Raw genomic sequence first — 22675 nt, 5'->3', positions numbered from 1 at the left:
TGAGCCACAGCAATCAGACAAGCAAAAGAAAACAAAGGCATCCAACTGGTAAGGAATAAGTAATAAGAACTAGAACAATCTTAAAATTTGTATGGAACCACAAAAGACCCTGAATAGTCAAAGCAATCTTGGAAAAGAGGAAGAAAATGGGAGGTATCACAATCCCAGATTTCAAGATATTCTACAAAGCTCTAGTAATCAAAACAGTATGATACTGGCACAAAAATAAACACATAGATCAATGGAACAGAATAGAGAGCTCAGAAATAAACCCACGATTATATGGTCAATTAACCTATGATAAAAGAGGCAAGAATATGCAATGTAAAAAGATAGTCTCTTTTCAACAACCCCATTGGTGTTCGGAAAATTGGACAGTTCCCATATTGGGTGCAATATTTACAATTTTTATATTTTCTTGTTCTTTCAGTTGTTCCCTTTAGGATTATATTGTGTCCTTCTTTGTCTCTTGTTACAGTCTTTGCTTTAAAGTCTATTTTGTCCGATGTAAGTATTGCTATCCCAGCTTTCTTTTCACCTCCATTTGCATGATAAATGCTTTTCCATCCCTTTACTTTCAATGTACATGTGTCTTTAAGTCTGAAATGAGTCTCTTATAGGCAGCCTATAGATGGGTCTTGCTTTTTTTTTTTTAGATTTTTTTATTTATTTGAGAGAGAGAGAGACAGATAGTGACAGAGATAGTGAGAGAGAGCACAAGTGGGGAGGAGAGGGAGAAGCAGGCTCCCACTGAGCAGGGAGCCTGATGTGAGGCTTGAACCCAGGATTCTGGGATCATGACCTGGGCTGAAGGCAGATGCTTAACTGACTGAGCCACCTAGGTACCCCTGGGTCTTGCTTTTTTATCCATTCTGTCATGCTACGTCTTTTGATTGGAGCATTTAGTCCATTTACATTCAAAGTAATTACTGATAGGAATGTACTTATTGCCATTTTGTTACTTGTTTTTATGGTTGTTTTTGTAGTTCTCTGTTCCTTTCTTTTCTTGCTCTCTTCTCTCACAGTTGGCTGGCTTTCTTTAATGACGTATTTGGAGTCCTTTCTCTTTATTTTTTGCATATCTATTACTGGTTTTTAATTTTTGGTTATCATGAGGTTTGTATCTAACATCTTAGGAATATATTAAGTTGATTAAAAAAAAGAATATATTGACAGTTGCATAAGGTTGAACCCATTCTTTTTTTTTTAATTTAAATTCAATTAGCCAACATATAGTACATCATTAGTTTTTGATGTAGTTCAATGATTCCTTAGTTGTATATAACACCCAGTGCACATCAGATCACGTGCTCTCCTTAATGCCCATCACCCAGTTATCCCATCCCCCCTACCTCTCCCTCTGGTAACCCTCAGTTTGTTTCCTGGAGTCAAGAATCTCTCATGGTTTGTCTCCCTCTCTGATTTCTTCCCATTCAGTTTTCCCTCCCTTCCCCTTGAACTCATTCTTTACTCCTCTCTCCTCTATGTTTTTAGGTATACGGTGTCATTTTTACATCCTTTTATTTTATGAATCCCTTGACCAATTTTTATAGATATTCTTAAATTTACTGCTTTTGTGTTTCCTGCTCCTCTTGCTCCTACTCATGGTCTATTTTCCACTCAAAGTGTCCCTTTCAACAGTTCTGGTAGAGCTGGTTTAATGGTCACGAATTCTTTTAGCTTTTGTTTGTCTAGGAAACTCTTTATCTCTCCTATTCTGAATGATAGCCTTACCTGATAGAATTTTCTTGGCTGAAGGGTTTTTTCTTTCAGCACTTTAAATATATAATGACGCTCCCTTCTGGCTTGAAAAGTTTCTGCTGAAAAATCATCTGATAGCCTTATGGGGTTTGCCCTTTATGTAACAATTTTCTTTTCTCTTGATGATTTAAAAATTCTCTGTCACTACTAATTGTCATTTTAATTACTATGTATCTTGCCGTAGACCGCCTTGGTTGATTTTGTTGAGGGCTCTCCGTGCCTCCTAAATCTGGATTTCTGTTTCTTTCTCCAAATTTGAGAAGTTTTCAGCTATTTTTTTCTTCAACTAAATTTTCTGCATCCCTTTCTCTTTCTTCTACTGGGATCCCTCTAATGCAAATATTATTACACTTAATGGAGTCACTGAATTCCCTAAGTCTATTTTCATTTTTTATTATTATTTTTTTCTCTCCTGTTCAGCTTGATTGCTTTACATTACTCTTTCCTTCAAGTCACTGATTCATTCTTCTGTTCCTTCTAGTCTATTTATTCTATTTAATTTTAAAATTTTAGTTATTGAGTTCTTCATCTCTGATTGGTTCTTTTTTACATTTTCTTTCTCTTTGTTAACGGCCTTACTGAGGTTCTCCATTCTTTTCTCAAGTCCAGTAAGTATCTTTATGGTCATTACTTTAAATTCTCTATTAGGGATATTATTTATCTCCATTTAACTCTTTTGTCCTGGTCTTTCATTTGGGACATATTCCTCTGTATCCTCATTTTGTCTAACTCTCTGTATTTGCTTCTGTTTTAGGAAAGTCAGCTACATCTCCTGCTCTTGAAAGTAATGGCCTTATGAACAAGAGTTCCTGTAGTGCCCTTTAGTGCAATGTTCCCTGCTCACCAGAACTTGGTGCTTCAAGAGTGTCTCCTATTTATGTTGTGTGTGCCCTAGTGTTACGGCTGAGCTTCTTTTGCTTTCAGTCAAGTTGTCTGTAGTCAATCTCTTTGCCTGTTTTGGGCAGGGTTTGGTCCCTCTTTTGTTAGTGGGCTAGTCTGGGGCTGCCTAGGGCTTGAGTTGAGTCAGACCAGGTATTTTCCAGAGATGCAGTAGCACCAAACTTAGGGTAGTTCCCCTGTGTTGTCCCCTGAGAAGCTTTCATTGGTGGTTGGGGCCAGCAGTCAGACAAGATGTCTGTCCCCAACCCACTGCTGGTGCCACAGTTGGACAGGTGTGTGTGATCTTCCCCTTTCCCCATGGTAGGAGTCACTTTGGGGTGGTGCTGGCTCCTGTTGGGGCTGCTTACATACTGCCAGGCTTGTGGCACTACTTTGGATGGGCTCTGGCCAAGGAAGTATTGAAAGGGCAGGTCGTCAGAACACACAGGTGGGACATGCTGTTAGCAAATTACGTGGTGAGTGTTGTCCCCACGCTGGTTCTCACAGGTATACAAATGTCTAGGCTGGGGGTGTGGAAGGGCAATTGCACCTGCCATCCCTTTTGTTCTTGAAGTCTCCCAAGGACCCCTGCCCCTCTAGCACATGCTCTAAATTAATAAACAAATCTTCCTCCCATAAACCCAGGTGCTTTTCAAACTGCTGTAGCTTCCTCCCTCCCACGGATAGTCCCTCAGGTTAATTTAGCTCTTGACCATGTCTCCGCCCTTCCTACCCTCTTCAGTGTGGTCTCTTCTCTCCATTTAGTTATGGAGAGTCTATTCTGCCAGTCCTTGGGTTATTTTCTGGATTATTTACACTAATGTGGGTGTTACCTAGTTGTATCTGTGGGACGAGGTGAATTTAGGGTCCTCCTACTCTACCATCTTACCCAGAAGTCTTCAATGTTTATTTATTTCAACATTTTCTTTACTGATTTATTGAAAGGTAGTACTTCCTTGATTAGGAATCATCAGGAAAAATGGTTAAGCATTTTGCTACTTCTAAAACAAGACTGCACTAACTATCCTTATGCAATATCAGTATTTTATTGGGCTTTTATATCTACACATACACTCTCAAAGCTGGCATTGCTGGGGTAAAGGACAGGTTTGCATGTTTAAAATTTTAGAAAATATTAAGGGATTATTTTCAAAATGTTATTGTAAGCCTTTTGCCTTCTAGCAAGGCAGGAAAGTGTTTCTTGTCCTAAATCTATACTATCACCAGATGTAATCAAACTTAATAAAATCTTTACTTATCTGTTCATATGTGTATTGATCATTGAGATTTTTCTTTTTAAAACAATGTTCCTGTTCATAACCTTGCCAATTTTTTATGGTGGTGTTTTGTCTTTCTTATCAGTTTTCAGAGTTGCTGATATTAAGGACATTAATCTTTGTCTGCTCTATGAACTGCAAATATTTTTTCCCTAGTCAATAGTTTGATTTTTAACTTTGGTGGCAGTAGCTCTACAAGCACTTTAGATTTTATATGGTCACATATTTCTATATTTACCTTTTTAAATTTTTTCTTTACATTTTAAAACAAAATAAGACTTTAGAAGGACTACTTTAGAAGGATATGAAGACTACTGAGTCTTCATATCCAAAAACACAGTTTTTCTATTTATTTGGACTATGTTCTTTAATAAAAATTTCTCCGATAAAGATGTTATTGTTTGCTTGTGAAATTTATTTCTATGAATTTAATATTATGATAATTAATGTAAATGCATTTTTTACTTATCTTTATTTTTATTTATTTATTTATTTATTTATTTATTTATTTATTTATTTTTACCATTTCCACCTAGTTAGTTCCAGTGGAGAAAAAAGTTACTGATTTATCTATAATGATTTTCTATACCTGCCTTAATAGAGTCTTCTAATATTTTAAATAATACCTCCTGGGTTTTATAGAAATATGTAATTTCATCTGCAAATGAAGATAAGATTTTTTTTCAAGATTTATTTTGGAGTTAATTGTATTAATTCATTAGCTATAATGCTACATCTATATTGTAATACTCTATCAAATGAAATGGCAATAAAAGGGATCCATAGTTTTCTCCTTTTTTCAAAGAAAGTTTTCCAGCATTCATGTAAAATGGATGCAGTGGGTTTTGGTAATTAATTGCTACCATGTCTAAGGACTTTTCTACTCCTCCTGTTCTACTTACAGGATTTTAGCTTTTAATTCATTGAGGCAATGAAATATATCACAAGAGTCCTTGGTGTTGACTATTTATATAGTCCTGGAATAAATCTTAGATGGTAATGCTAACCTGCTGGATTTTATTGAATAATATGTTGTTTATAATACTTGTAGCTATTGTCATATTTGAAATTGGTCTATAATTTTACTTGTACTACCATTATCAAGGCTCAAACTTACTGTAGAGTTTTCCATCTTTTGCATGATTTGTAATTTCCTAAATAAAATAAGAATTATCTCATCTTCAAAAGTAGGTACAATCCATGGGAACTCCAACCCCATGTGAGGGCAGGCTTGTGTTGACGCATTTTCAGTAAAGCTTATGCTTTTTCTAACCATCTGGAGTCAAGGTCAGAACTGAAGTTTTCCTCATCGTATCCTTCTGAGGGTGGAATTTTTCCTTCTGTCACTGAAGTACAGACCTCAGGTGTCCTACGTTCTGTGGGGGTCTTGTTTTGGCATCTCACCTTCACAGCCTCCTCTAGCCTGGTTATAGCTCTTAAAATGGCAAGTTGTAGGTGACAAGGATATGCAAATGTCCTCAGAGTAGCCATTGGTGTTAGTGCCCATCTCATGTTCTGCTCTCATATCACACTTAATTTTTGGCCTTGAGAATATTCCTTAATCTTTTGCACGTTCTGCTAAGCATTTAAAATGTTTTAAATATATTAGGTGTCATTTTTAGTTGTTTCATCGAGAGATGATTTTCAGCCACCTTTGGGGCCACCTTGTATGTGTTTCCTATAATCAATATACTATTTGAGTTTGTGTTTAAGTATAATCCGATTTTCTATGTCTTTTGAGAGGAAAATTCAACCTGTACCTATTTAATGTGCCAAAATTAGACTTGGTCTTCTTTCCAGTTTTTTGTATGTCATTGCTATAAATTTTTCTTGTCTTTTCTGACATGGTCAAACTGTTGCTGATTTCTTTCCCCCCTTGTTAATTTGGACATTCTAGTCCACTTTTCTAATCCCCCAGTTCAATTCCCAACTGTCATAAATCAATCTATTCTTTTTTATTATTGCATCAAAATGGAATAATTGTAAGCTCCTCTCCCACACAAATTTGCTTGCTCACCCATCCCTCATACCCCCGCCAACTACAAATTTCATAGCACGCTTCTATCACCCCATGCTTCATGGGTATCATGCCCCTTCCTAAATTCTGCTTTTTCTGAGATCGTTTATACATTTACTTTTAGTTTCTTGAACCATAACTATTTCTTTTTTCCAAGGATTTTTGTGTGACATTTTAATTGTCATCTTTTATTTGGATCTGACACCCACTCTTTTCTTTCCTTGCCAGCCTCTCTGATCTACATCTCCTTTTCCTTTGCTACTTCTCCAATATACTTACAATTAGCGTAGTTTGGAGTAGTTTGCTCAGATAAATATCACAGGTTGTATACTCTCTTAAACTTCCCTATTCAAAATTCACTTTTTCTTCCAATTTTTTATTTGAATTCTAGTTAATTAACATATAGTGTAATACTGGTTTCAGGAGTAGAATTTAGTGATTCATCACTTACACGTAACACCCAGTGCTCATCATATCAATACCTTAATTGATACCTTAGTTAATACTTTAATACCCATCACCCACCAAAATGCATTTTTAACATGGACATGACTATTCTTGCTGCATACAGATTCTTTCCTCTCAATGGTCTGTACATAGATTGACTCACTGCCTTCCACCTTCCAATATCATAGATGAGTCATATCTGATGCACAGTATATTTATTTTGCTTTTGCAGGTTATTTAAGCCTGTTGAGAGGCTTAAAAAATTTTTTTATGCTTGCAACCAAGGAAGGTCACAAGGATATGCCTAGGAATTTTTTTTTTCATTTAATCTCCCTGAGATTTAGTGACTCCTTTCAATCTACTGATTTATGCTTTTCCTCAATTTAGGAACATTTTTCTCTCTCATTCATTATTACTTTTCTTCTATCCATTCCCTTTTTCTGTCAGGGGCTTGTATTGGTCACATCGGAGTGGCCAGTCTCTTTTGATTTTCCCCCATGATTTCTGCCATTTCTTTGAGGTTCCCCCCCCACACACACACTTGATCTTCTGTATTAATAATTCTTTCTCAACATCAACCATGCCCTTTTTCAGTTCTTTTTTTGAAAATTTTATCAAAATTTCAGAAAGTTGTTTTGTGTCTTAATTGCCTGTGCTTGAGACATTAAAAAAAAAACACAACAAACCCTGTAATGTCTTCCATCAATTGTACTTGTTTGGGAAACTCCTGTATGCATTCATCTTGGTTTTCTGAGTTTCAGCCTCAGTTTCTGGGTCCCTTTGTATGAGAATAATTTTTCTTTGCTTGTTCATGACTGCATGTTTGTTTTTTGTTTGTCTTTTATGTTCTCTTGAGTAGTGATAAATGAGAGGTAGTAGGGGGCACTGTGATTTTTGTGGTAAGTGACCTAAAAACCCATGGTCTCTCTGCTGGGCATCAAGGAGAGAGCTTCTCTGTGTCAAGGCTCCTCCTAGGCTGGTGGAATCCATTTCCAACTGCCTCTACCTGGAAACAATTCAGCTTCTAGTGAGGCTCCTTTCCTGGCTCATCAAGATCAGTGGGATTCTTTTGGCTCTCTCTGGACCACAAGCGACCATGGGGCAGGTGCAACTCCTTTGCAGGGTCAGCCCCAGGCAGCCAGGGGATCCAAATCTCTGCCAGGCAAGTTTTCTCCAGCCCTGGTTTCTTAGTCCAGGTCTTTTAACACTATGAAGACATTGGGGGATCTCCGGAGAAACTGTAATGCAGATGGATCTCTCCTGATGGTCTAACCTGCAGCCAGACCTGGCTGTTGTATTAGCAGAGGGAACAGTGACAGGCACCCACATATATCTATAGGCTTCACCTGTATTTCAGACTTTCTTTCCAAAGGAAAGAATGAAATCCATATTAAAGTGTCTTTTTTTTTAAAGTTGGGAACTACTAATAAATACCTGAAATATATCCAAATAGACTGTCACATTATATATAAATACAAATAATCACTTTATTAACTTTGCATTTGCTATCAAAAAGACAGATGGAATGATCTCTTTAAAGGATCATAATTCATAATTAAATATGCAGCTGGATCCATTTGCATTATTATTTGCTCATTGGGAAAATCGATATGCTTTTCAAACCCACTAAGAGCCATTAAAAAAGGATTTAGCAAACTGTTATGTGATTATGTGTAAATACCATATTCCAGTACTCGTGGGAGCAAATACCTTGTTTTTAACATAATTTTTAATTATTATAAGCCAACACTCTAGTTCTCTGAGAAACAGTAATTCTAAAGTGGTAAAACTTTATGAAAAATGTTATACATGAAAATATAGGTAAGTTACTTATAACTATGGGTTACTCTGGTGTAGGGAAGAACTATGTCAGGAATTAAAGGAGGGATTTAGGAAAATCTAATTAGCTTACATGCTCATAAGCTATTTCAGTGTAGGCTAGAAGGTTTAGTGCAGCATTTCAATTCAGAGGAATATCACAGTTTAGAAGTATCGGAGTGGAGCAGTGAGGGGGAAACTGTAGCAACCCTTCTCAGTGGGTTGTGTCAGTGAACTGAGCCTTGACAATAGCTGGACAGGGAGGAACTTGCCAGAGTCGTGCTGTTGGCCATACAAAAGGGAGAAGGCCTCAGGGCTGCCTGCGGAACCTAAATACCTGAAGGAGTGCTCATAAGAATCAACTAGAAATGTGTCCAGTCTCAGGCTTTCTCTAAATCCCAGGCAGTCAACAGTGCAACCTACAGAAGGGTGGAGTCCCACTCGTCACTCCTGGCCTGGGATTGCACACACCATTGCTGTGCCCCTCGCTCTGCAGCCCCCACATGGACTTGGTGCGTGGGATCTTTCCTCTGTCTCCCATCCTGCACCATATGATACTATGTGTGAGTGCTTACAAGTTGAAACTCATCTTTTCAAGAGTGAAGTTAAGATTTGTAAGTGTGATAAACTTTCCATAAATATTGTCACATTACTGGGGGCACCTGGGTGGCTCAGTTGGTTAAGCCACTGCCTTCGGCTCAGGTCATGATCCTGGAGTCCCGGGATCGAGTCCCGCATCGGGCTCCCTGCTCGGCGGGGAGTCTGCTTCTCCCTCTGACCCTCCCCCTTCTCATGCTCTCTCTATCTCATTCTCTCTCAAATAAATAAATAAAATCTTAAAAAAAAAATATTGTCACATTACTTAAAGCAACTTGGAAACATATGAAGAAAACAAATATTTCTTTCTCCTTCCCATTTTCTTAAGGCAGTTTTCCAATCTTTTTTTTTTTTAAGCCCCTTCTCCCCAACCAGGAGTCTTTTAGATATTTTGTTCCTAATCACCACCCCATATGGAATTTTAATACCATAGATATGTTATATATCTGTCTATATACTTCACATATCTATCTCTACTCTACAAATAGGAAGAGTAAGATTTTTTTTTGCCTCCCTAAGAACCAATTTTTACCCCTTTACAGGTATTTCACTCCCCATTGAAAATGCATAATCTATAGATATATCTAATTTAATGTCACCATAGCAAATTTTAACTAATATTTTCAGGAATGCAAGTTATATGAGTTCTTTAAGCACTACACTCTATTATTTCTTCTCCAAGTTTTCATTTTATAATAATACTTATGCCATTTCATATATACCATAATGCACCCTCTTGTCCTCAAGAAAATTACCAATAATGGAATGCAGATTTAAAAATTAAAGGAGTTATTTAGAGTGAAAAGTATGAGAATTTAACTTAAAATGCTTGTTTTCTAAAAGAACTTATAATTGGATTTGTGAGGCTAGCAGGTAAAACAGTAAGATGATTATCAAATTTCTGAAGGTAAGGAGAAAAATAACCAAATGGAAAATGGCATGCATAATATAAATACAACAATAGAAACTGTTCTGCCCTTTTAATTCAATGAATAATGTATGAACATTTATAGGTGACAAATTATAAATGAGCTGATTGTGCCATGTGGGTCTGAGAAGATAAAATGGTAGAGATGGTGCCCAAATGTAGGAAAGATATTTGAAATGTTATCCAAGATTTGTGTTGCAGTCTCTATTTCATATTTTCATAGAAACATAATGGATATTAATGAGAAAATGAATGCAAATTTGTCACAAAAGAAAATTGTAGGACAAAAGTCACAAGAAATCCAATTCAGGTAGCCCTCTTCTAAATGAAATTCAGATTAAATAACATCAAAATAAATGCTTGTCTGCATCCCTCTAGAGGTGTCTGTAAATCACCTGCTCTTAGTCTATAGTGTGCCTTCAGTATCTACATAGTTAAAGAGCAAATTTTTGAAATGGATCACTGAATAGTTGAAAATGTCATTTTCACCTAACAGGGTACTGTCCAAGTCCTTTAGAAGAAAGGACCAAAAAAGTTATTGTCAGAAGAAACTTAATGAAAATTTTCCAAAAAGGAAATTAAACTTAATGATAATCTGGAAGACTGCTGTTATGGCAAGTGAGTCACTTTCTTAATTTGGTCATTTCTTGTGATTAATGAGGTGAAATGTGGGTGTCAGATTTTGTTGGAAGTAAAATAAATGAGTCTTTCCTTTAATTTCATTTTAACAAATATCATAAAGCCAAATGTCCTCAGAGGGACACAGAAACTACTTTTCTAGAAAAGATGACTTCCTGAAAGATGGCATATAGTCCACGCTTTAAGAAAGACTTTCTGCGAGGGGAGGAGCAAGATGGCGGAGGAGTAGGAGACCTAAATTTTGTCTGGTCCCAGGAATTCAGCTAGATAGGGATCAAACCATTCTGAACACCTACGAACTCAACAGGAGATTGAAGAAAAGAATAGCCAGCAACTTTCTGAACAGAAAAGCAACCACTTTCTGGAAGTCAAATTCCATCCCTTCATCATATTTACCCTTATTTTTGTACATATATAAGCTTTTCTTTCTTTAAAATTTTGGGAGGCACTTTCTTCCAACAGACCAAAATATGCCCCAAATCTAGTGTGTGGCACTGATCTATGCACCAGCCTGATCATATTTGATCATATTCTTTTTCTTTTTTTTAAATTTTTTTCTTTTTCTTTTTTCCTTCCTTCCCTTTCTTTTCCCCCGGTTTCAGGCCTCTTCTGATTTGTTTAGTGTATATTTTTCTGGGGTCGTTGTTACCCTGTTAGCATTTTGTTCTTTCATTCATCCATTGTCCTCTGGACAAAATGACAAGATGGAAAAAAATCACCTCAAAAAAAAAAGAACAAGAGGCAGTACCGACTGCCAGGGACCTAATCAATATGGACATTAGTAAGATGGAACTAGAGTTCAGAATGACGATTTTAAAGATACTAGCTGGGCTTGAAAAAAGCATGGAAGATATTAGAGAAACCCTCCCTGGAGAAATAAAAGAACTAAAATCTAACCAAGTTGAAATCAAAAAGGCTATTAATGAGGTGCAATCAAAAATGGAGGCTCTAACTGCTAGGATAAATGAGGCAGAAGAGAGAATTAGTGATATAGAAGACCAAATGATGGAAAATAAAGAAGCTGAGAAAAAGAGAGATAAACGACCACTGGATCATGAGGGCAGAATTTGAGAGATAAGTGATACCATAAGATGAAACAATATTAGAATAATTGGGATCCCAGAAGAAGAAAGAGAGAGAGGGGCAGAAGGTATATTGGAGCAAATTATAGCAGAGAACTTCTGTAATTTGGGGAGGGAAACAGGCATCAAAATCCAGGAGGCACAGAGAACCCCCCCTCAAAATCAATAAAAATAGGTCAACACCCAGACATCTAATAATAAAACTTACGAGTCTCAAAGACAAAGAAAAAATCCTGAAAGCAGCTCGGGACAAGAGATCTGTAACCTACAAAGGTAGAAACATTAGATTGGCAACAGAACTAGCCACAGAGACCTGGCAGGCCAGAAAGGACTGGCATTATATATATAGAGCACTATGAGAAAATATGCAGCCAAGAATACTATATCCAGCTAGGCTGTCATTGAAAATAGAAGGAGAGATAAAAAGCTTCCAGGACAAACAAAATCTAAAGGAATTTGTGGGCGCCTGGGTGGCTCAGTTGGTTAAGCGACTGCCTTCGGCTCAGGTCATGATCCTGGAGTCCCGGGATCGAGTCCCACATCGGGCTCCCTGCTCAGCGGGGGGTCTGCTTCCCCTTCTGCCCTCTTCCCTCTCATGCTCTCTGTCTCTCATTCTCTCTCTCTCTCAAATAAATAAAATCTTAAAAAAAAAAATCTAAAGGAATTTGCAAACACGAAACCAGCCATAAAAGAAATATTGAAAGGGGTCCTCTAAGCAAAAGTAACATAGACCGGAAAGGAACACAGACAATATACAGTAACGGTCACCTTACAGGCAATACAATAGCACTAAATTCATATCTTTCAACAGTTACCCTGAATGTAAATGGGCTAAATGCCCCAATCAAAAGACACAAGGTATCAGATTGGATTAAAAAACAAGACCCATCAATATGCTGTCTGCAAGAGACTCATTTTAGACCCAAAGACACCCCCAGATTGAAAGTGAGGTGGTGGAAAACCATTTACCATGCTAATGGACACCAAAAGAAAGCTGGGATGGCAATTCTTATATCAGACAAATTAGATTTTAAACCAAAGACTGTAATAAGAGAAGAGATGAGGAAGGATACTATATCCTACCTAAAGGGTCTATCCAACAAGAAGATCTAACAATTGTAAATATCTATGCCCCTAACATGGGAGCAGCCAATTATATAAGCCAATTAATAACAAAAGCAAAGACACACATCGACAACAATACAATAATACTGGGGGACTTTAACACCCCCCTCACTGAAATGGACAGATCATCTAAGCAAAAGATCAACAAGGAAATAAAGACTTTAAATGACACACTGGACCAAATGGACTTCACAGATATATTCAGAACATTCGATCCCAAAGGAACAGAATACACATTCTCCTCTAGTGCCCATGGAACATTCTCCAGAATAGATCACATCCTAGGTCACAAATCAGGTCTCAACCAGTACCAAAAGATTGGGGTCATTCCCTGCATATTTTCAGACCACAGTGCTTTGAAACTAGAACTCAATCACAAGAGGAAAGTTGGAAAGAACTCAAATACATGGAAGCTAAAGAGCATCCTACTAAAGAATGAATGGGTCAACCAGGAAATTAAAGAAGAATTAAAAAAATTCATGGAAACCAATGAAAATGAAAATACAACTGTTCAAAATCTTTGGGATGCAGCAAAGGCAGTCCTAAAAGGAAAGTATATAGCAATACAAGCCTTTCTCAAGAAACAAGAAAGGTCTCAAATACACAACCCAACCCTACACCTAAAGGAGCTGGAGAAAGAACAGCAAATAAAGCCTAAACCCAGCAGGAGAAGAGAAATAATAAAGATCAGCTCAGAAATCAATGAAATAGAAACTAAAAGAACAGTAGAACAGATCAATGAGACTAGGAGCTGGTTCTTTGAAAGAATTAATAAGATTGATAAACCCCTGGCCAGACTTATCAAAAAGAAAAAAGAAATGACCCAAATCAACAAAATCATGAATGAAAGAGGAGAGATCAAAACGAACACCAAAGAAATACAAACAATTTTAAGAACATATTATGAGCAACTCTATGCCAGCAAATTAGATAATATGGAAGAAATGGATGCATTCCTAGAGATGTATAAACTACCAAAACTGAACCAGGAAGAAATAGAAAACCTGAACAAACCTATAACCACTAAGGAAATTGAAGGAGTCATCAAAAATCTCCCAAAAAACAAAAGCCCAGGGCCAGATGGCTTCCCAGGGGAATTCTACCAAACTTTTAAAGAAGAATTAATACCTATTCTTCTGAAACTGTTCCAAAAAATAGAAATGGAAGGAAAACTTCCAAACCTGTTTTATGAGGCCACCATTACCTTGATCCCAAAACCAGACCAAGACCCCATCAAAAAGGAGAATTACAGACCAATATCCTTGATGAACATGGATGCAAAAATTCTCACCAAAATACTAGCCAATAGGATCCAATGGTACATTAAAAGGATTATTCACCACGACCAAGTGGGGTTTATCTCTGGGCTGCAAGGTTGGTTCAACATCCACAAATCAATCAATGTGATACAATACATTAATAAAAGAAAGAACAAGAACCATATGATCCTCTCAATAGATGCAGAAAAAGCATTTGACAAAGTACAGCATCCTTTCTTGATTAAAACTCTTCAGAGTATAGGGATAGAGGGTACATACCTCAATATCATAAAAGCCATCTATGAAAAACCCACAGCAAATATCATTCTCAATGGGGAAAAACCGAGAGATTTTCCCCTAAGGTCAGGAACATGGCAGGGATGTCCACTATCACCACTGCTATTCAACATAGTATTGGAAGTCCTAGCCACAGCAATCAGACAACAAAAAGAAATAAAAGGCATCCAAATCAGCAAAGAAGTCAAACTCTCAGTTGTTGCAGATGATATGATACTTTATGTGGAAAACCCAAAAGACTCCACCCCAAAACTGCTAGAACTCATACAGGAATTCAGTAGAATGGCAGGATATAAAATCAATGCACAGAAATCATTGGCATTCCTATACACCAACAAGACAGAAGAAAGAGAAATTAAGGAGTTGATCCCATTTACAATTGCACCTAAAACCATAAGATACCTAGGAATAAATCTAACCAAAGAGGCAAAGAATCTGTACTTAGAAAACTACAGAATACTCATGAAAGAAATTGAGGAAGACACAAAGAAATGGAAAAACGTTCCATGCTCATGGATTGCACGAACAAATATTGTGAAAGTGTCAATGCTACCTAGAACAATCTACACATTTAATGTAATCCCTATCAAAATACCATCAACTTTTTTCAAAGAAATGGAACAAATAATCCTAAAATTTGTATGGACCCAGGAAAGACCCTGAATACCAGAGGAATGTTGAAAAAGAAAAGCAAAGCCGGTGGCATCACAATTCCGGATTTCAAGCTCTATTACAAAGCTGTCATCATCAAGACAGTATGGTACTGGCACAAAAACAGACACATAGATCAATGGAACAGAATAGAGAACCCAGAAATGGACCCTCAACTCTATGGCCAACTAATCTTCGACAAAGCAGGAAAGAATGTCCAATGGGAAAAAGACAGTCTCTTCAACAAATGGTGTTGGGAAAATTGGACAGCCACATGCAGAAGAATGAAACTGGACCGTTTTCTTACACCACACACAAAAATAGACTCAAAATGGTTGAAAGACCTCAATGTGAGACAGGAGTCCATCAAAATCCTAAAGGAGAACACAGGCAGCAACCTCTTCGACCTCAGCCACAGCAACTTCTTCCTAGAAATATCGCCAAAGGCAAGGAAAGCAAGGGCAAAAATGAACTATTGGGACTTCATCAAGATAAAAAGCTTTTGCACAGCAAAAGAAACAGTCAACAAAACCAAAAGGCTACTGACAAAATGGGAGAAGATATTTGCAGATGACATAGCAGATAAAGGGCTAGTATCCAAAATCTATAAAGAACTTATTAAACTCAACACCCAAAGAACAAATGATCCAATCAAGAAATGGGCAGAAGACATGAACAGACATTTTTCCAAAGAAGACATCCAAATGGCCAACAGACACATGAAAAAGTGCTCAACATCACTCGGCATCAGGGAAATCCAAATCAAAACCTCAATGAGATACCCCCTCACACCAGTCAGAATGGCTAAAATTAACAAGTCAGGAAATGACAGATGTTGGCAGGGATGCGGAGAAAGGGGAACCCTCCTACACTGTTGGTTGGGAATGCAAGCTGGTGCAGCCACTCTGGAAAACAGTATGGAGGTTCCTCAAAAAGTTGAAAATAGAGCTACCATATGACCCAGCAATTGCACTACTGGGTATTTACCCCAAAGATACAAATGTAGGGATCCGAAGGCATATGTGCACCCCGATGTTTATAGCAGCAATGTCCACAATAGCCAAACTGTGGAAAGAGCCAAGATGTCCATTGACAGATGAATGGATAAAGAAGATGTGGTATATATATATACAATGGAATATTATGCAGCCATCAAAAGGAATGATATCTTGCCATTTGCAACGATGTGGATGGAACTGGAGGGTATTATGCTGAGCGAAATAAGTCAACCAGAGAAAGACATGTATCATATGATCTCACTGATATGAGGAATTCTTTACCTCAGGAAACAAACGGAGGGTTGCTGGAGTGGTGGGGGGTGATGGGGTGGCTGGGTGATAGACATTGGGGAGGGTATGTGCTATGGTGAGTGCTGTGAATTGTGCAAGCCTATTGAATCACAGATCTATACCTCTGAAACAAATAATACATTATATGTTAAAAAAAAAAAAGGAAGAAGATAGTAGGAAGGGAAAAATGAAGGGCGGGAAGTCGGAGGGGGAGACGAACCATGAGAGACTATGGACTCTGAGAAACAAACTGAGGGTGCTAGAGGGGAAGGGCGGTGGGGGGGATGGGTTAGCCTGGTGATGGGTATTAAAGAGGGCACATACTGAATGGAGCACTGGGTGTTATACGCAAACAATGAATCATGGAACACTACATCAAAAACTAATGATGTAATGTATGGTGATTAACCTAACATAATAAAATAAAAAAAGAAAAAAAAAAAGAAAGACTTTCTGCTTCAAACACATAGCTGCCATAGAAAAACAGGAAACCAGGGGCGCCTGGGTGGCTCAGTTGTTAAGTGTCTGCCTTCGGCTCAGGTCATGATCCCAGAGTCCTGGGATCGAGCCCCGCATCGGGCTCCCTGCTCAGCGGGGAGCCTGCTTCTCCCTCTCCCATGCCCCCGCTTGTGTTCCTCTCTCTCTGTCAAATAAATAAATAAAATCTTAAAAAAAAAAAAAAAAAGAAAGAAAAGAAAAACAGGAAACCAAAAGACATCCTGGAGTTCTAAACAAGGTAAACCTTTCTCCTGACCAGAAATGCTGTTCTTCATTGCTTGCTTCATTGTGCTAGCTCTCCCATCAATTTGTGACTTTCTTAAAAGAGGAATTTTGTTAAAATTGTTAATCTTCTGTGCATAACACTGTGCTGATAAGGTTCTGTTAAACATACAGTCTAATGGATACACCTATATATTTATATATTTTTATATAACAATACAAAAGTGCTGTTTAAGTTTTATTACTTAAGAGAATGAGAATATCCATTTAAATATATAATTATGTTCATTATAAAAATGTGATTTTATGTATACTATTACTAACAATGTTTTATCTTAGATCAGAATTAAAAATGCAAACTCTTACAAAAGAAAGTAAATTTACCTTTTTACATTTATACATAGCCTAAAAAAACAAAGAAAAGTTTTTCCTGTTTCTTAACCAATTTTAAATTTAGGTTAGTTAGTCCAAAGTAGCAAAACTGGTCTCCAGCTATACAACAGAAGCTAAGCAGCTTAATTTATGCAGAAAGGATGTTTTTTAGACTGCAAGTTGATTCTAATGGGTAGAGTAGTTTATTTTGGATTTTTGAGGTTATCCTGGAATATGTGGGAACTCAAGAAATTACTTCTTTGAAAGCTCAGGGCCATTTGTGATCTATTTTAAAAACAAACTTTCCAAAATATTATATTATGCTATTGCCTTAAATACTGAATCACAATAGCCCATACACTCAAATTTCTACAGCTATTTTAAGAATTAAATGGGATAATGAAGTCCTTTAAAATACTTGGCAACATAATAGAATCTCCCCCAAATGGCAGCTATTATTGTTGTTAGTATAACTGAATTTAACACATAAAGATGTTAGTTGACATATTCTCTGTTTCTATAGCTTAAACCAAAGTTGAGCCCATTGTTTATTTTTATAAATACAGTTTTATTGGAACACCACCATTCTGAGCCCACACTCATTTTGTACATCATTTTTGTACAACAATGGTAGAGTTGAGTAGCTGAGATAAAGAGCATGTGGCCTGAAAAGCGCATGATGTTTATTATCTGGCTCTTTAAGAAAAACTTTGCTGACTTATCCCTGTTCACTGAATCTGTTTCCTATGTCCTTGCCTCAGCTGATTCTGTCCCAAATGCATGCCTTCCTCCACAGCCCTTTCCAGAAGGGGATGCTCATGCTCCAGTATCCCACATGGCCCATGTAGGATAGCATACGGATGAGGAAGAGATGCCCTGTCTATTACTCCTCAACACTCCTTTGAGGTGTATTCCATCAGGTTAAGATACCTTCTCATCTGACTCTCCCTGTGGCTGCCATCTATTAATCTCTCCATCAGTCCTTCCTATATGCCCCTGCCTATGCTCCTTCCCCAAGAACGGGCCTCACACTGAATGATTTCAATGTCACTGTGAAGATTTCAGCCAACATCTTAGTCTGATAGCTCCTTGACATCTTGCCTTGACTCCATCATTATGTTTGAGCCAATCACATCCATATAACACTCCATATTTTATATTTAGTTATCCAGAATTATTCTGAAATCCTAAATCCTGCAGCCATTGACAGATACTTGAAGCAGGCAGAGTGTAAAGTTCCTCCAGGAAGCTCCCAACTATCTTAATGTTAATGCCTTGCTAGAAGGAAAAACAACCTTCACTTGACAATGGCAAGGTCTTTGGTATCCTGTGAGTCTTCTTTAACATAAGAAAATCCTTTTGAAACCTCCCTTTTCCTTACCTCCCCCAACCCCATAGTATATAATCAGCCACCCCTCATAACCCCGGGGCAGCAGCTCTTTCTGCCCACAGGTCCTGTCCCAGGGCTTTAATAAAACCACCATTTTGCACCAAAACAAACAAACAAACAAAACCCAAAAAACCAAAACCAAAACAAAAAACCTTACCTTCTCAACCTCTCTCAGCTCCACCAGCCTGGAAAATCTCCAGAGCTGGCTCAGTCTAATTGTTGCCTTTCTCCCCTTTATGCAAAGACTAAAAAAGGCATAGATCTGTCTAAATTGGTATGATTATGAATTTGTAGCCTCAAAATTCAGCTGGGTCTTCAGGATTGGAATTGATTTTTTTTTTATTTTTTTTTTTTTTTTTTTTTTTTGCATTCTTCACAGGGTCCACACCTTCCCATTTTATAGTCTTGTTATCAGGCTGGATATAGACCTTGCTTTCTACTTCAGACAGCAATCACTTGACTGGGATTCCTTCAATGTTCCATGCTTGCTTTAGAAATTCACCTGCAAAAATTACTATTGGTCCATGTTTCCCTGTGCTTTTAATGACAACCCAATCTTTGTGTGCTGGATCTGCAGCAAAATTATACCCATTTTTCAAGTGTCAGGCTCGATATAATGTCTTCATGAGCTCCTGTCACTGGTACTCCACAGCATAAAACACTTATTGTTTACTGTCTATATTTCTTGCTAAACTATAAGCTCATATACCACATAGCAATTAGGGAGCATAACATCACAGTAGAAGTTTAATATAAATGATAGTTTGTTACAGGCAACAAACCTCCATGAAGAGGGGAATTCATAAGTGACTCCTTAAAAGTTTCTTGATACCCACATAGATGCAAACATTCAATAGGTATATGCCATCAGTTCTTTCTCTGAAAAGTTTATGTGCAGGTGGATTGAATTTTTATTAACCAAATCAATTTTTAAATGTACTGGAGGAATTCTGGATATCTTAGAGAACTCAACTATATGGCAAATTGATTTCTTTTTTTACATGGAAAACGCTTTTATAATAAAAATAGTCAAATTACTATTTTTTCTGTTTTTTTTAAGTTTATTTTTTCATATATTGGATTTCTTAAAGTGTAGTTCAGCTGTATATGCATACCTCATTTAAAAGATAAATGGGTTTCTAAAGAGTTATATGTCAATCAATTTTCCATAAATATGTAATCACTGAATTCTGAGATGTATTTTAGAAATAATTTTTCACAATAAGAAAGTGGTCTCTGGATGTCATTAAAATATTTAAGAATCAACTATTAACAAAATTACTCAGTCAATAAGAAGTACTATTCCAAAACTCTAGTATGGTATGTAGGATGCTAGAAGATGCTTATTTAATCACTAAACCTACTTGCTCCTGACTTGGTATCTTCAGTGCAGGTGGTAACACCTCTGTTTCTAGCACAGAAATTATTGTATTATCTTTTTCAATTTTCCTCCTGCCCTCTCTTTGGTCTTGTTGAGCTGACTTGCTTACTTACAATCTTCTCAATCTGTGCTTGTTACACTTAGTAGGAAACAGACTAACACAACATGAGAAAGGGAGAGAAAATGAGAGGTGGATAGGAAAATAGCAAGCTCAAAAGAGTAAGAGGGTGCCTGGGTGGCTCAGTTGGTTAAGCGACTGCCTTCGGCTCAGGTCATGATCCTGGAGTCCCGGGATCGAGTCCCGCATCGGGCTCCCTGCTCAGCAGGGAGTCTGCTTCTCCCTCTGACCTTCCTCCTTCTCATGCTCTCTGTCTCATTCTCTCTCTCTCAAATAAATAAAAAAAAAAATAAAAAATAAAAAATTAAAAATTAAAAAAAAAAAAATTAAAAAAAAAATTAAAAAAAAAAAAAAAAAAAAAAAAAAAAAAAAAAAAAAAAAAAAAAAAGAGTAAGAGCAGGTGCAAAGGAGTTACCTTGGCAATGTGACACGGTGGGGAAGTCACTCAGTCCGAGGGCGACAGAAAATGAGCCAGGCAACACAGTGACCAAAGAAACATTTAAGAAGCAGACAATGAATCAGCTTTGGTCAAAGTCAAGTAATTAAGGAACTTATGTTAATTTTCATATTTCTAAAAGGCACCACCTGAGGTTCACCTTTACCTTGAACACTGATCTGCCTCCGAAGGGGCTGCTTACCTCTGCGAGGTAGAACTCGTCGTACTGCCGTCTGAAGCTCTCTCCTTTGTGGTAGTTGCTCGCGGCTACTATCACATCCACAGTCACCATGCTCAGAATGAACATGTGGAACACGGACGACCGCATCATTTGCTGAGGAGGCAAAACAGATACACTCTCAACAAAGACAGAAACCGCTCTAGGAAGTTACCCCAATTTTATAGAGAGGAAAAAGGAGGCTCAGGAGAGTTAAATAACTTCCCCACTGTCACACAAGTATTGCAGGTGGACCCATAATTTGGACCCAAGTCTACTGCCTCTACTGAGGTGAAATAATTAGGCATTCAAAAATAATGACTGTTATTATGATGGCTAGCATGTATTCAATGCTTACAACGTTCCAGGCCATACTATAAGTACGTTTTTTACTTTATCTCTTTTCATCTCCACTGTAGCCCTACACAGCAGGATATATTCCTCAGTTTTTCCAGTGAGTTCAGAGAGATTAAGTCATTTGTCCAAGATCACACAGCAAGTACACAGTAGAAGCAGGCTCCATACCCAAGTCTGTTGAAGTCCATCCATGGTGGGGTAGACAATATATAAAAGGAGAGAGTACAGGCTGAAGGCCTCGGGCAGCAAAAAAAGGAGAGAGAAGCTGGCCTATGGAAAGGACCTGAGTGCATAACAACAAACCACTAAATCACATCCCTTGGCACCAACTGCCCAGAGACTAGCGCCACCATGCATGCAGGCCTTGTTTCTTCTTGGCACACAGGGGCACGGATCCTTCCATTTGATCTGACCTGAGAATTCTTCAATTTTGGCAACTAAAAGCACCTGACTGAAGTAGAACCTGGGGATGGGAAAAGAGAAACAGGGCTGCCTCCTCTGAGCCGCTGTCTCATGCATCCACGCATGTGACTTCACACGGCCTTCCATACCCTGCACTTGTCACTGAGGACATGGGCTCAGAGCCAAACTACATGGAGTGGAGATTCCGCCACATACAAGTTCTGCAGCCCTGGACAAGTTAGCTAAGCCTTTCTGAGCTTCCGTTTCCTCATCAGCAAAGTAGAGACAACAGTGGCCACTCCAAAGGTTGTTACCATTTTAAATGAGTCAATATTTGTAAAGCGCTTAGAGCAGTGCTTGCATATTATAAGTGTTCTACAAAGATTTGCAATAAAAGTGCAATTCTGTGAATCCAGGCATTTTTTTTTCTGTCCAGGAATGGGAGATTAATTGCCCAAGGTCAAAGAATTAATTATGCTGTGTATCTGACGGAGTCCAGGACCAAGGGAGATAAATAAAGGTGATAAGACCTAAGAATTTGAGAGATGTCGGAGCTATTGGAAAAGCAGATATTTAGTAAGGGTCTGTGTATGGAAGCATTACATCCATGTGCCTTTGACTTTATAGGTAATACAAAATCAAATCCCAGGACTGCCAATCAACATATTTAAAGGCACACCAATTTGCTTGCAGAAACTGACCTTCATAAGACAGATAAGCAAATCAGCCGGCACATTTCTACTCTCATTAGAATTTGTATTGTTATTTGGTCTCTTGTGAGAGTTACATTCCATAACTATTATTCCTTTCCTATACTCTTTTCAACGTAATGTTCTATTAAAAATATTTCAACGGAGTTTTACTTTATCTGCATGACAGAAAAGCCACAACTCTCTCTATTTTCCTTAGCTGTGGATTTGTGTCTTAAGTAAACTGTTATTACTAAAAGATCCAAACAAAGCTTTTAGCCATGGCTGTCAAAAAACTTAAATTGGTTTTGTAACTGCCACAGCTTCCTTTGGTGTTGCCATTATAATTAGGTTGTTTTTTGTCTGAATGTCTACATGGCCCTGTTGGTACAGAGTCATTAAAATAATCACTTACAATGGATTTTGATACACTATAATCACCACAGCTTAGCTGACTTTCTCCAAAGTAGTAACTTTCAAATATTAAATAAGAATTAAGGTGACCAGTATGTGCAGTAGCTAAATCT

At 37.6% G+C, this 22675-nt stretch overlaps 1 protein-coding gene across 3 annotated transcripts in view; it reads right to left on the bottom strand.

The window, feature by feature from the left end:
- Positions 1 to 22675, bottom strand: part of NALCN (sodium leak channel, non-selective) — a 295723-nt gene that overhangs the window by 158857 nt on the left and 114191 nt on the right. For all 3 annotated transcript variants that reach the window (XM_021695963.1, XM_021695962.1, XM_021695964.1), the window contains one exon: positions 20686 to 20817. In XM_021695963.1, coding sequence (XP_021551638.1) covers positions 20686 to 20817 — 132 coding nt within the window. The remainder of the gene's footprint in view (positions 1 to 20685; positions 20818 to 22675) is intronic.

Source organism: Neomonachus schauinslandi, chromosome 3 (assembly GCF_002201575.2).
Source record: "Neomonachus schauinslandi chromosome 3, ASM220157v2, whole genome shotgun sequence".
NCBI lineage: Eukaryota > Metazoa > Chordata > Mammalia > Carnivora > Phocidae > Neomonachus > Neomonachus schauinslandi.
Note: the sequence above shows the minus strand (reverse complement) of the source record. Positions and strands in the feature narration are given on the sequence as shown.